The sequence below is a fragment of the Bison bison genome, unplaced genomic scaffold (assembly GCF_000754665.1).
Source record: "Bison bison bison isolate TAMUID 2011002044 unplaced genomic scaffold, Bison_UMD1.0 scf7180017861046, whole genome shotgun sequence".
In the NCBI taxonomy this organism is placed as follows: domain Eukaryota; kingdom Metazoa; phylum Chordata; class Mammalia; order Artiodactyla; family Bovidae; genus Bison; species Bison bison.
Genome location: NW_011491618.1, coordinates 712,151 through 727,377, shown reverse-complemented (window position 1 = coordinate 727,377; position 15,227 = coordinate 712,151). Strand labels below are relative to the sequence as shown.

The following is a 15,227-nucleotide window of genomic DNA, read 5'->3' as shown; positions in this document are numbered from 1 at the left end:
CCTGGGTTGGGAAAATCCCCTGGAGGAGGAAATGGCAACCCACTCAAGTATTTTTGCCTGGAGAATTCCATGGACAGAGGAGCCTAGCGGGCTGTCCATAGGGTCGCAGAGTCAGACACGACTGAACCGACTTAGCACACATGCACATACTTTGTAACCAGGAAAGTATTAGGTTAAAAAGATTAAGATGTTATACAGACCTAGGCTTAAAACTCTGCCCAGCTCCTTTATAAAATAGAAATAATAGTAGACTCCAACTAACACACTGGGGCGTTTTGGTCACACACGTCAAGTCCTTGATATATTTCCTGACAAATTTCACGTGTTCAGTAGATGTTAGTTTTCCAGATTATGTACCATTAGGTACAACTATTTACGGGCATTAGTGAAACAAGATGGCATTGGGGGCTGAGTTATCGACTGGATTTCTCAGGAAGTGAGGACTCTGGTTCTGTGCGTCTGAAGGAAGGTGCAGGTGGCTAGTATTTTCCCCAACTGTTGAAAATCTGTTCAAAATCAAGGCGACTGTTTAGCTTCAGACTGAACAGGAAATCTTCCTTATGCCTAATTTCGGTGCGGATGACTGGACGTTTCCCACACAGAAGTCCGCCTCAAGCTACTTTCTACTTTTAGCTCAACCCGGGCGAATTTCCTTAAATATCTCTGTGAGCGTGGTCCCGCCCACATGCCCCACCCAGTTGGTCTGAATGCTCCCGGGGTTAATTCAATCCGTGGAATTTTTTCGAGCTGATTGGCGGAGCAAATCGGAAATCTTTTTGCTTTTTTGATTGGTCGCACGCAGCCTTGGGGCGGGGCACATGGGCGTGTCTCGCCGGGACGCGGTGAGCTGTCATTGGAAGATGAAACCGGCATTTCCAGAGCTTCGTGCCGTCGCCTAGGTCGCAAGGGGCGGGCCTCCTCCCGCCCAGGCTTTTATTGTCCTTTACATTGGCCAGACTTGTTGTCACTCATGGAACCTGGAACTCATTGGTACAAAAGCTCCAAGAAGCGGTGGGTGATTGGTTGGCTACTGTTCCCGCCCCGATCCTGTCGCCATTTTACATAGGGGCTCAGAAACCTTAAAGGGAGTGGTATTGGTACCGGTGGTCAGTTGGGCGATTGGTGAGTCGTGGGCTCGGGCGAGAGAGCTGTGGCACTCAAGGGCTGGGTGGGTTCTCGCAGCTTCAGAGAAAGGGAGGCTGGAGAGCAGCGGGTTGCCTGCAGAAACGGGTGGGTCTCCCTGTCTCTTCGCACTCTGTAGGGCAGGGGCTGGGGGACTCTAGAGGCTTGGCTAGTCCGCTATGGGGTTTGGGGGGTCGTGGTGAGGAGGCGCCTTCGCTTTCTCGAGGGCCCGCAGGTCGAGAGGAAGCGGCCTAGCAGCTGGGCAGAAAGGACACTCGGGCGTGTTCCCCGGGGGGACCCAGCGCGCGTGCCCGCCGGCTGCGCACGCCCACTTGGTCACCCGCGCTGGTTCGCGTCCTGGAGATCTCCCCGCAGTTCTCCCTGATGGACAGTTGGTGCTTGTGTTAGAGGAAGGCGAGCGTGCCAGAGAGGCGCCGGGGTCGGCGGCGTCTTCCAGAGGGTCTCTAGCAGCCCAGCGGGCTTTGGGCGTCTGAAGCTAGGATGTGTACTGTGTTGTTGGGAGGAGGAATCGAGTGTTTGCTTCATAGGACATCTTAAATGTACCTCCCCTTCCGCAAAATGTTCCTCACGGTTTTTCTCATCTGTGAGATTTGTCTTTTTCTCTAAAACAAAGACAAGGAATCTTTAACTTTGTCGCCCACAGGATTTTGAGTGCTGCAATGCATTGGACTTCTGTATGCTTTCTGTATGGCCTCCTATGAATAACTAAAGCATTTATTATCATTCTTTGGTTGTAGCAGCTTCCCTGTATCTAATTTTTGTTCAGGTTAAATGCTCTGCTCCTTTTCTCATGTCTTAGGATTAAATGTGTGCTTGGACATCATCCATGAAGTTTAGCAACTGTAGGACACGACTAAATTTCAGAGGTGGGGCTTCTGGAATTTGGTGACCTCACCTCTAAGGTCCCTAGGGAACTGATGAATGGGAGATGGACGTCCTTGTTCCCTCTCACCTCTGCTCTGCCAAGGAGTAAAATTTCCCCATAATTAGCAGTTTAAAGGGAAACAGGATTTTTTATTTTTCTTTGAAGAATCTTTGTAGACTTCAGTAACAAGGTTAGAGTTGTAGTCAGTACTACTTTTTAGTGGAGGATAATTGCTCTACAGTATTGGACAGTACTACTTTTAAGTCTGTAATTAGAATGTCAAGCCCACACTTCAAATAGGCTGATCTGTTGAGATTAAAGATGTAAATTTCTGCAAAGCTAATCTGAACAACAAATTTGTCTTGACTGTTGCCTTCCTTTATAGAGTCTCTCATGTATTCTACTGAAAAATAAAATATTGAACATTTTTACAGTTATATGTCAATATGTTGTTGTTCAGTAGCTAAGTCATGTCTTGATTCTTTTTGAACCCATGGACTGCAGCACGCTAGGCTTCCCTGTCTTTCAGTGTCTCCCAGAGTTTGCTCAAACTCATGTCCACTGAGTCCCTGATGCCATCCAACCATCTCATGCTCTGTTGCCCCCTTCTCCTCCTGCCCTCAATCTTTCCCAGCATCAGGGTCTTTTCCAACCAGTCACCTCTTTGCATCAGGTGGCTAAAGTATTGGAACTTCAACTTCAGCATCAGTCCTTCCTTTGAATAACCAGGGTTGATTATTGCAATTATCTTTGGAGGAGTGATAATTGGGAAGATGCACAAGGAGATCTGGGTCGATGATAATCATCTTTTTTTGATTTGGTTCATGACATTTCACTGAACTCTATGTTATCATGTATGTTTATATCTATGTAAATTATGTTTCAAAAGCAATAATTAACAGTAAGGTGATCCTGTTGGTGGGAATATAAATTGCTACAGCCACTATGAAGAACAGTATGGAGGTTCCTTAAAAAACTAAAAACAAAGCTACCATATGATCTAGTAATCCTACTGCTGGGCATATACCCTGAGAAAACCATAATTGAAAAAGACACATCTTCCCTCGATGTTCATTGCAGCCCTGTTTACAATAGCTAGGACGTGGAAGCAACCTAAATGTCCATTGACAGATGAATAGATAAAGAAGCTATGGTACATGTATACAATGGAATATCACTCAGCCATAAAAGTGAACGAAATTGGGTCATTTCTAGTGATATGGATGGACCTGGAGTGTTATACAGAGTGATGTAAGTCAGAAGGAGCAAAAAAACAAATATTGGGGAAAAAAAAGACAAATATTGTAAATTAATGCATATATGTCGAATCTAGAAAAATGGTGCAGATGAATCTGTTTGCAGGGCAGGAATAGAGACACAGATTTAGAGAATGGACATGCACATGGGGAAGGGGAGGGTAGAGCCAGTTGGGAGGCTGAAATGACATATGTACCATGTGTAAGATAGCTAGCTAGTGGGAAGTTGCTGTAAAGCACAGGGAGCTTAGCTTGGTGCTGTGTGATGATGGAGAGGGATGGGATGGGGGATGGAGGGAGGCCCTAGAGGAGGGAATATATATGTACAGCAGGAACTAATGCAACATTGTAAAGCGACTATACTCTACTAAAAAAAGAAAATGTAATTTTTTAAAAAGTGAGGCGATGGTCAACACTGGGTGCTGTGGCCTCTCCCCCAGTCTTTACCTGATTAATTTCTTTGTTAGCCATGCAGTTTCCCAGTGCTGTTATTTCCTCACCTCTGAAATTTTTTAGGTTCTTTTTTGGGTCTTGATACTGTCTACTGGCCAAAGGCAACTATTAGATTTCTAAGAGGTGTTGATATCTAACCTGCCTTAACGAGTTTACTTCACTGTGTGTAGAATAGACTGGTTCTCTGCTTCATAAGTTCTCATTTCAGAAGTATTAGTTGTATCTGTGGTGGCATTGCTTCCATACTTAGGGTGACAAAAGCCTGCCACCATTGAGACTGGGCTTCCCATACCCCACTTGGATGCTGCAGTGGAAAAGTGAATTTTTTGGCAAGGCATCAAACGGCTTAGTTGAGTTTCCCCTATGAAACCAAGATACTCAGCTCCTTCCTAGCCAAACTATACTTGAAATTGTTGAAGTTTTGCTAGGAGCCACCTCCAGTGGAGGCTCGTATTTCGTGTGTATGTCTCGTATTTGTGTGTCCATATCTCTGCAAAGAACCATTCTTTGACTTGCCTTTCTTTTCCTTCAGGTCACAGAATTCAGTAACAATGGGGAACGTTTTTGAAAAATTGTTTAAAAGTCTCTTTGGGAAAAAGGAGATGCGGATTCTTATGGTGGGTTTGGATGCTGCTGGAAAAACCACCATCTTGTACAAACTGAAGCTGGGAGAGATTGTGACTACCATCCCCACGATAGGTATGTTAACGGCCTGAGACAGGACCAGTGTTCACTGCAGTATGTTGTACTTTTACAAGCTTCTTGTGTTGCTGAATTCTTACTTTAGAGAATCTTGTCCGCCTCATAAACTTCTTGAGGCCAAAACCGGGTAATATACGATTTCCTAATTGCTTCCTGGTATCTCTGGCACATTGCTAGGTTTATAGGAGAGTCATACAAACAGATTTAGGTGGAACAAATTTAACCCTGTCGACTTGACCAAAAAAAAAAAAAAGGAAAAGATAATGATGATTAAAATCAATCTTTCTTCCAGGAGCCTTTCCAAGTGGAAGCGTCTCTCCACGCCAAGTATGTTCCTGGCATTTAAAGATGTAGTGTGGAAAAAAGAGAAGGACATGGCATGGTTTTTTTTTTCTCCTTCACTTTGGCTCACACCAGCTACTTGAGGTGGTGGTCCACTGATGAATCTGATTTGTTCCATTGCTGGAGGACAATCTGACGGTGTAGTTATTCCTGCAAACCAGCTCTGTGTTTTGTCGGCCATTTACAGCTTTTGCAAAGGCAGTTTTGGCAGAACTTAGTCTGTGCCTCCTGAGCTGCCTCTAAATCCAAACTCCTGAGTGAGAGTGGGCTCCCCAGGGGGGCATGTGAATGTCATTAGTGTTCTGAAAGTTGGATTAGGCACAGGAACCAACTGAGCAACTTCAGAGATTGCAACATTTAAATGAGGAGGAAACCAAACAGAGAAAATGCTCATACCCATAGCTGTAAAAAATGTTATTAGTCCAAAAAGAAAATAGGATAATTACTTGTTTTTCTCCTTTCATAAAAATAATTTATCCTTCTGTAATGTCATACATACAGAAAAAATTTAAACAAATGTTAAAAAAAAACAAAACACCTGTGATTTTGGTGAATATCTTTTTTTGTTTTAATTTATTTTTGGCTGCACTGGGTCTTCATTGCTGAGCACATTCTAGTTGCAACAAGCGGGGGCTGCTCTCTGGTTGTGGTGCTCGGACTTACTACAGCGGCTTCTCTTGTCGCGGAGCACGGGCTCTGGAGCATGGGCTTCGTAGTTGTGGCACGTGGGCTTAGTTGCTCCAAGGCATGTGGGATTGTCCCAGACCAAGGAACAAACCCACGACCCTTGCATTGGCAGGTGGATTCTTAACCTCTAGACCACTGAAAGTTTGCTACTGTAAGCCGTGTGTTATGCCAGGATCCGTGACCTCCAGAGAAGAGGATTTCAATCCGGGATCAGAGACAAGGCTTGACTACTTGGAGCCTTTTGTGTAGCAAAGTTTCATTAAGGTATAACAGAGACAGGGAAAGCTTCTGACATAGATATCAGAAGGGGACAGAAAGAGTGCCCCCTTGCTAGTTTTTAGCAAGGCATTTTATGTCTGTTGGCAAGCTTCTAATCCGATAAGAGAGACACCTCAAGGCTGAGGGAGTTTCACCAGGCCCCTGTCCCACAGTATGCATATTTGAGATAGAATGGCAAAAGGTATGTCATCCCCAATCATAAATAACTGACATGAATACTGGTTTGTTGAGCCATTATCAACCCAAGGTTTGAGAAAAGAAAAAAAAGGTTAGTCTTAGGCAGAACCGGTTTCATCAACAGAGAAGGAAAAAAAAAGTCTGCCACTTGCAGTTTATTTCCTCCTGCCGCACGGGAACCTCTGGCCTCCCTACCTGTTACCCTCTCACCAGGGAAGTCCTGGTGAATATCTCTGTGAAGTCATATGTGTGCTGTTTTCCAGCTTCCTCTGCATTACACAGCATCTTTGGTTCTCTTCTATGTCTTTACCTCTCTGTGGAATGCTTTCCTACCTTCTTCCTTACCACACCCACAACCCCCACCCCCCGCCCACCCCGACCCCACCGCTTATGTAGCTAAATGTCAGCTTATTCTTTCAGTCTCAGTTTAAGCAGCATTTCTCAGGGATCCCTTTTCTGGTCCCTTGGATGGTTTTCCCCTGTTGTAAGTTTCCATAGCAACCTGAACTTCTGAGTAACTCTCAGCACATTTGTCATTGCTCACTCACTGCCTCTCTTCCAAAAGCGTAAATAAGAGCAGGAATCATGTCTGCCTTGTTCACCGCTGTTCTCAAGTGCCTAGCAAATTGCCTGGCACATGGTGGATGTCCGGTAAACATTTGGTGAATGGATTGAATACCGGTCTTGCGGTACATCATTGAACTAATGGCCCCCAATGAATCATGCCCCTCAGTAGCCACAGCCTTCACAGTCCCCTTCCACAGTGATACTGGGCATGGCCATATGACATGCTTTGGCCAAGGGCACATCAGCAAATGTGATTCACACAGAGATTGGATAAGAGCTTGTGCCTTGGGGTTTGCCCTTTTGGAACACTACCACCACCACATGAGGGAGCTCAGTGCTTCTTGAAAATAAAAAGATCACCTGGAGAAGAGAAGTCCAGCCTACCCCCCAGAGGACTCTGCAAGAGGAAGCCCAGGCAACCTACTGAATTGGGGAGGGGGGAGAATCATTGTTCTAAGCCGTGTTCTAAATAAATCATTGTTCTAAATAATAACCAATACAGATCAACCTCCAGTTTTAGTAACTAGATAGTATGTGGCTCTGTGTTTAACAAATTTCCACTGATGGATGATTAGGTTATGTGCAACAGTTCTCTGTAAACGATCCTGATCATTCGAAGACCAGTCAAACGTGGCTGAGCTCACTAAGGAGATTGAAAAGGTACAGCCAGAGAAACATAAGGAAAATGGGAAGCCAGGGAAGAGTTTCAAGGAGGGAATGAACAGTAGTGTCAGATATAAAATCAAATTATGTAAGCACTGGAGAGCTGTTGATGGATTTCTCAACCTTGCTGACCTCAGTGAAACCATAAAGCATGGTGAAGCAGAACTAAGGTGTAACGGCTGAGAGGTAACAAAGTTTGACTTTAAAAGGGAGAAAGGGGTGGTTGCAGGTGATGACGTGGAGTCAAGGAAGGGTTTCTTTGAAGAATGTACTTTTACATCCTAAGCCTGCTGAGGAGAACAGGTTGGAGATTTCAAATGGGGCAGAGAAGAGCAGTAGTAGAAGGTTCCAGACAGCACGGGTGGACCAGATCCAGCACATGGGTGGATGGAATCAGCATTAGCTGCTTCCTTGTTCCAAGAGGGAGGGAGAGAAGTGTGGATGAAGCGGTAAGTGGGTTTCTGTGGTGTGTGGTGGGAGGCAGAAAGCAGCCCTATTGATGGCTTCTGTTTGCTCTGAAGTCTGCTGGAAGAGCTGCTGGGAGAGGGAGAGGAGGCATCAGGTGGGAGACACCTGTCAAGATGCACAGAGAGCAAGCTGACTTAACACGGTGTGTTGTGTAAGCTGTAGATCTTTGACTGGCAAGCTGCTTCATAAACGAAAAATACTGTCCAAATGTTAGCTGAAGTTATTTTGAATTGTTGAGCCAGCAAAAGTCTGCATTAAACACTTTCCGCATCTTCCCCGTGTAGGTTTCAACGTGGAGACAGTAGAATATAAAAACATCAGCTTCACAGTCTGGGATGTCGGCGGCCAGGACAAAATCAGACCTCTGTGGCGACATTATTTCCAGAACACACAAGGTAGAGATTATCCAGTTTCTTGCCTTGCAACCATTTCTGTTAAACGCACCTAAAGATGGGTACTTGAAGCAAAACCTTGGGCAGTCTGCTCTATCTGGACTTTCAGTCATTCCTTCTCTTTCGATGACCCACTTAAATTTACTGGGGGGTGGCGGGGGTGGTTTGAGAAGTGGTCCCTGCCTTCTTTGGAAAAATACTTGGGCTTTAATGCTTTACACAGGCATCTCCTCTTAATCCAGAACAGTTATAAAATGGTTGTCCTGATGAGTTCCATCTTTTGGTTAATTGAAAGTGCCTTAGATGAAGTACCAATTTTTAAAGGATTTGAATTCTGTAAACTCCTTAAAGCCGGTTGAGCATATCTGAAAAATCATGCCTAAGGAGAGAAAGAGATAGACAGTGATGGTTGGAACCCCCAACCCAGCATCCTGTGTGGCCATAGTCCCTCCCAGCTTCCCTGTTATCCCACAAGTACATGAACAGGCACAAATATCCTAGATCAATGCCTTGTTTCCTTATTACTGGATTTTTAAACGTTGGAGTTTTAATGTGTCCCATGTCAGTCTCTCTGAGTTTTTCCATTGATTATATTTTGGATAACCTTATAGATATTGCCTATCCAGAGATCCATAAGCTGTTCAGATAGTTTTTACACCCTCATTCTCAAACCATCTGGCATCCACATACTCATTTCAGAATTTACTTGGAGTCTTTTCATTTTGAAAATTCTACTACTGATGGTGGGTGTTTTCAGTGCATATGTTTCATAGTAATGACCCATATTTGTCGGTCTTTTCAGTCCAAATACCCAGGTCGACCACCCCTTTATATTGTATATCATTATTTTAGTGATGACCTTTAACACTTAAGTCTGTTTGTAGTTATTGCCTCAACCTGTAGATTTAGAACGTCTTTCCTCAGAATAGTGCATTTATCTTTTCTTTTTTCACTTTTGTTAGTGGGAAATTGAAAATAAAAAACAAAGAAGATACATAACACATCCCCATGTACCCATTACACCCAGCTTCAAAAGTTATCAGCATTTTGCCCAGAGTGCGTGATAGCAAATGATGTCTCTTACTCATCGTCCTTCAGTGTTTATTTTAAACTGATAAAAGTTTTTGATTTCAATATTTATTTGGCTGAGCCAGGTCTTCCTGCGGCCCACAGGATCTTCAGTTGCAGCATGCAAACTGTTAATTGTGGCACATGGGATCTAGTTCCATGACCAGGGATCAAACCCAGTCCCCCGCATTGGGAGCATGGAATCTTAGCTACTGGCCCACCATAGAAGTCCCTAAAGCTTTTTTTTTTTTGCATTATCCCACTTCCAAAATTAATATCCTTTCTTTACTGTCTGGTACCCAGCTCTTGGGGGATTCCCTGGTGGCTCAGACAGTAAAGAGTCTGGTCTGCCTGCAATGCAGGAGACCAGGATTCAATCCCTGGGTCGGGAAGATTCTGCTGGAGAAGGAAATGGCAACCCACGCCAGTATTCTTGCCTGGAAAATCCCATGGGTGGAGGAGCCTGGCAGGCTGTAGTCCATGGGGTCACAGAGGGACACGCCTGATTGACTTCACTTTTACCCAGTCCTTGTTCAGGTTTCTCCAGTCCACATTTGACTTGTTTGCATCGGGAATCAAAGTTTACACATTGCATTTCATTGTCACGTCTCTTTAGTCTCTTATTCTACAGCAGTTTATCCCTCCACTGTTTTCTGTCTTTCCATCTGCATTTATTAGCTGAAATCCTTCTAAATAAAGAATTCTTTTATCAAATATTTGGTTTCTCTGAAATATAGTTTATATAAGAAAGGCAGAAAAAAGATATAATTCTTTCCCTTTATTGATTTTCGGAGAAACAGTTTGATGACCGTAGCAGCCTTCCATGATGTTAGTGTTAGTCAGTAGTGTCCAAGTCTTTGTGACTACGTGGTCTGTGGCCTGCCAAGCTCCTCTGTGCATGGAATTCTCCAGGCATGGAATTCTTCCCTGATGACGCTTAGATTTTTATGTTTTACACTTCAATCTGTTGCAGACGGTATACGTTTTGACACTTAGTTGTTGCTGTTGAATCACTAAATTGTGTCCAACTCTTCTGCAACCCCCATGGACTGTAGCCTGCCAGGCTTCTTTATCCGTGAGATTTCCCAGGCAAGAATACTGAAGCGGTTTGCCTCTCTCCAGGGAATCTTCCTGACCTAGGGATTGAACCCATGTATCCTACGTTGGCAGGCAGGTTCTTTACTACTGAATACCGTTTGACCAAATGTCTGGGCACCCTGTGGCCCAGTCCAGTCGACACATAAAATTAACTATCCAGAGTCCAAAATATTAGAGGTTTCATGTCCTCATTCTCTGAAGGGTTCCCTTCTCCCACCCTTTTAAAAGTTGTCACACTCAGTCAACAAGTAGAAATGCCTTTTTATTTTCAATCTTCTATTTATAGCAAGCCTAATTTTATTGAGTTTCAATAGCCATTGCTTTGATGGTAGGGAACTGGCTATATTCTAGGACCTTCGAGTGGGTGGTTTGGACTCTTGATGAAATAAGCAAATGGGGCCTCTTTGAAGAATGGATTTTCTGTTTGAGTTGGTGAGTTCAAACATTGCAGCCACTAGTAATCTTAGATGTTGCCCTTATTTTTCCTGCACCTTTGCAAGAGACAGGCTCACTTTTTTATTTTAAATTTTCTTCTCCATCAGTATGTTGAGCAGAACAGACTTAATGATAGCTTAGCTCTCAATTAAGACAGTTAAGTAGGTGTAGATTGGAATGTGAACTATTTATGGGATTTCTTAGTTGATTTATCACGTGTGCTCAGTCGCTCAGTTGTGTCCAACTCTGTGACCCCATGGACTGTAGCCCACCAGCTTCCTTGTCCATGGAAATCCCCAGGCAAGAATGCTGGAGTGGGTTGCCATTTCCTGCTCCAGGGGATCTTCCGACACAGGGATTGAACCCGTGTCGCTTGTGTCTCCTGCGTTGGCAGGTGGATTTTCTTAGAGAAGGCATAAAATAGTGCATTCGATAGGCCATTAGTTGTGATGTGGAAAGATTTTTCTCCTTGATTTAGGTTCAGGTATTTGAATTTGCTAAATAGCAATGTATTTATATGGTTTAAAATTTAAAGAAGTGAAAATACACAGTGCAGAGTCACCACCTCATTCCTGCCCCCAAACCACCCGGTTCCTCTTCCCATTTTTATTTCTTGTTTATCTGTCCAAAGATATTTTATGCGTATACAGCCAGTTGTGGATACATATTTCTACCCACTTCTAAAAACAAATCACAGCACACTATTCATTGGTAATTTTACCTTTTTTTAGGTTTTCTTAGTTCAGATGTGTAGTGAGTCTGGTGCTGGTTCTTTTGTTTCTCACACAAGGATCTAAATAAAAAGAATATAAAATGGGACCTAATATTTATAAACCTTTATTTTTTATTGGGAATGGCCAATGAATCATATGTCAGCTTCTCCCCTGTCGGTTTCGCATGGGAGACTAAGGGTCTCCTAAGAATTCAGGAAAACCGCCTTTGCTCAGCTGTGATCGGAGTCCAGAGACTTACTGGCAGCCTATCAAGTCTTTGAGGGGAGTTTTGAACATTCTGCATTTTTTGGGTCTGATGTGATGTAACGGACATGACTTTGACTCTCATGTAAGCCCCAGACAGAAGCTGTGGGCACTCCCGTCTGCTGGAATGGGCTGTTCCGGGCAGCTGGTCAGGCAGCTGTTGGGTGGGCCTGGGAAGCGTGGGGGTGTCAGGGGTTGGGGAAGGGGTGTGTGGAAAGGGCCGAGGGCCAGCACAAGTTTTCCCTCCTAGACACAGTGGTGAGGTCTCAGTGTGAAAAGGAACCCGGAGGTCATCTCATTCCACTACCCTTTTCCCACCAGCAGAGTCCCTTCTGTGGGCTCCTGCAAGTGGCCACTGAAGCTGCTCACAAGTATCTCCAGTGAGGGGCAGGCCTCTTGAGGCAGCCCACGGCACCTGCAGTTCTGTTAACTCTTTTTTTTTTAAACTTTTTTAATTTTTAAAAATTTATTTACTTCTTTGGCTGCATCAGGTCTTAGTTGTCGCTTACGGGATCTTCGTTACGTCACGTGGGTCTTTCATCCTCTCTAGTCGTGCCGCGAGGGCTTCGTTGCTCCGTGGCGTGTGGGATCTTAGTTCCTCAACCAGGGATTGAACCTGAGTCCCCTGCATTGCAAGGCAGATTCTTCACCGCTAGACCACTAGGCAAGTCCCCTGTTGGCTCTTTATCACCTCAACCTCCTGGAGTTGTACCCACTGATCTTCCATCTACTTCCAACAAGTTGAACCTGTCTATGTCATAGCTTTTAGATACTTGAAGACAGCCATCAGTCCCCTCGGTGAGTCTTTGCTCTAGGCAAAGTACTCCCAGTTATATAAATTGTTTTTCGTATGACATAGTATCTAATTCCTTTGCCGTCCTCGTCAGTCTTTACCCTTCCAATTCGTCTGTGTCTTAGAGTGTGGGGTCAGCACCGACCACGTGACACACCCAGGATGTTCTGACTGGTGCACTGTAGCCTAGGCTTTTTTTGCCCATATTTTAGAGACTGAGCTGCTCTCTCTTCTGTTGATACAGCCTAGGGTCACTATTATTAAATGGTTCTTCTGGCAGCCACTTCCTGTTTTTGTCTGCCAAAGAGCTTATTGTCAGCTAACCACCCGGTTCTTACCGCCATTAATGTCACATGGATCACTGCTCAGAGCGTCTTCCCCTTCCTATATGTGGATTGTGTGCTGAGTTCCTCCTGGGCACCGCCTCTAGAGACCCCGTGGCCCCAGCTCTTCCACCAACCAGTGTGGCAGTGACCAGGTCTGTGCAGGCTTCAGCCACCTTTGCTTAGATACGATGCGGCAGTCCCGTTCTTTGACCCATCTCTTGCTTCCTGGGATTTCTCTGGGCTGTAGTGTGGGATGCTGCAAAGATTTCTGACACCAGTTGCCTGGGGTTGGGCCATACTTTACAGGTTAAGGGCAGAAGACGCCCTCACTGCAGACGCCAGCTGCAAATTCAGGGCTCCCCAGACCACCCTCACTTTATTTCAGCTGTTCACAAATATGGCAGTTCCCAGGACACCACTGAGCGACTTCACTTTCACTTTTCACTTTCATGCATTGGAGAAGGAAATGGCAACCCACTCCAGTGTTCTTGCCTGGAGAATCCCAGGGACGGGGGAGCCTGGTGGGGTCGCACAGAGTCGGACACGACTGAAGTGACTTAGCAGCAGCAGCAGCAGCAGCAGTGTCCCTTAGGTTCTTTTTTTTGTTCGTTAATTGGCTGCACCGGGTCTTAGTTTCGGCATGTGGGATCTAGTTCCCAGACCAGGATCGAAACCAGGCCCCCTGCATTGGAAGCCCGGAGTCTTAACTACCAGGGAAGTCCCCCTTCAGATTCGGTCTTCATTAAAACAACTCGCAGGACTCAGATCGCTACACTTAGAGCTCCAGTTTTATTACATAGCAGAAGGATACAGATGAACCAGCCAAAGGAAGAGATGGATGTGGGGGGCGCACAAGGTTCACAGGGCTTGTGTCTCCTCTTCCCGTGGGGTCAGGGCTGTTACCCTGTGGCCCATAGAGGTGCCACATACACAGAGCATTGCCAACCAGGGAAGACTGTCTGAACATGGATGTTCGTAGATTTTTATTGGGTCTTTATCGTGTAGGCATGATGTAGAAATGAAGTAACTAAACATGAGCCTAACCTTTTCTCTCTTTATTCTTTTAAACACTTTTATTGGCGTGTAGTTGCTTCACAACCTTGTATTAGTTTTTGCTGTACAGCAAAATGTGTACATAGACTTGCATCCCCTCCCTTCTGGACTTCCTTCCGTTCGGGTGACCGCAGTGCATTAAGTAGTTGGCTGCGCTATAGAGTAGGTTCTCGATAGTTCTCTCCTTTATACATAGTATCAGTAGTGTGTATGTGTCAACCCCCACCTCCCAATTCCTGCCCCTTCTCCCCCCTTGGTATCCATATATTTGTTTTTTATATCTGTGTGTCTATGTCTGCCTTGCCAGTAGGATCATCTATACCATTTTTCTAAATTCCACATATATACATTAATGTACAGTATTTGTTTTTCTTTCTGACTTACTTCATTCTATATGACAACCTCCAGGTCCATGTTTCTACAAACGAGCCCGTTTTATTCCTTTTTATGGCTGAGTAATATTCCATTGTATGTATATATCGCATCTTCTTTATCCCTTTCTGGGTTAATGAGCATTTAGGCTGTTTCCATGTCCTGGCTATTGTAAATAGTGCTGCAGTCAACATTGGGGTACGTGTGTCTTAAATTACAGTTTTCCCTGGGTATATGCCCAGTAGTGAGATTGCTGGGTCATATCGTAGTTCTGTTTTTAGTTTTTTAAGGAATCTCCATGCTGTTTTCCATAGTGGCTGTATTCTCTGTCTACTCTTGTTACTGTTGATCTGTTGAGGGGCCATGGTGCCTCTGAAAAAGGCTGGTGGGGTGTCCAGCAGGCTCCCCAACTCTGGAGATTCTATATATGCTTCCGTATTGATTGCTTTCGGTGAAGCCACACATGTAAGCAGGCAGAGGCTGTCAGGACGTGTGAACAGCTACCCTCCCCAGGTTCAGATTACTAACACGCTGCTGCTTTCCATTCAGGTCTGATTTTCGTGGTCGACAGTAATGACAGAGAGCGGGTCAATGAAGCCCGAGAAGAACTAACCAGAATGTTAGCTGAAGACGAGCTCAGAGATGCGGTCTTATTGGTGTTTGTAAATAAACAGGTATGTCACTAGCTTTCTGAATCCTGGGACTGGATTCGCTTTAAAAATAGAGATATTTAATTAGCTGCCTGCCTTCCTCTCGCCAGTCCCGCCCATAACCTTCCCCTTCACCTCCTTTTTAGTTTGGGTCTTACATTCGTTCACTCGCTCAGCAAACATCCACTGAGCATTCACTAAGATCCAGGCATTGTTTGGGGTATTGGTGATTCAGCAGTGAACCAGACAGACAGAAATCCCTGAGCCCATGGAGTTTGCATTCCTAGTGGGTAGAGCGTCAGTGTCAGTCAGTAACAGATATGTCCTATGTCTGGGGGGGAGTCAAGGGAGAAGGGGCAGGTGTGGAGAAGGATCAGAGGGCCCCTCTGATAAGAGGACGTTTGATCAGATGACACCTAGCTGCCATATAGCATAGGGAGCTGAGCTCAGGTCAGCACTCT

The 15,227-nt window shown here is 44.9% G+C and overlaps 1 protein-coding gene across 1 annotated transcript in view; it reads left to right on the top strand.

The window, feature by feature from the left end:
- The first annotated feature begins 1,036 nt into the window (after window positions 1-1,036).
- Window positions 1,037-15,227, top strand: part of LOC104982952 (ADP-ribosylation factor 2) — an 18,558-nt gene continuing 4,367 nt past the window's right edge. Inside the window, exons 1-4 of the mRNA XM_010832394.1 lie at window positions 1,037-1,122; window positions 4,250-4,416; window positions 7,887-7,997; window positions 14,666-14,790. Coding sequence (XP_010830696.1) covers window positions 4,269-4,416; window positions 7,887-7,997; window positions 14,666-14,790 — 384 coding nt within the window. The 5' untranslated portion in view covers window positions 1,037-1,122; window positions 4,250-4,268. The remainder of the gene's footprint in view (window positions 1,123-4,249; window positions 4,417-7,886; window positions 7,998-14,665; window positions 14,791-15,227) is intronic.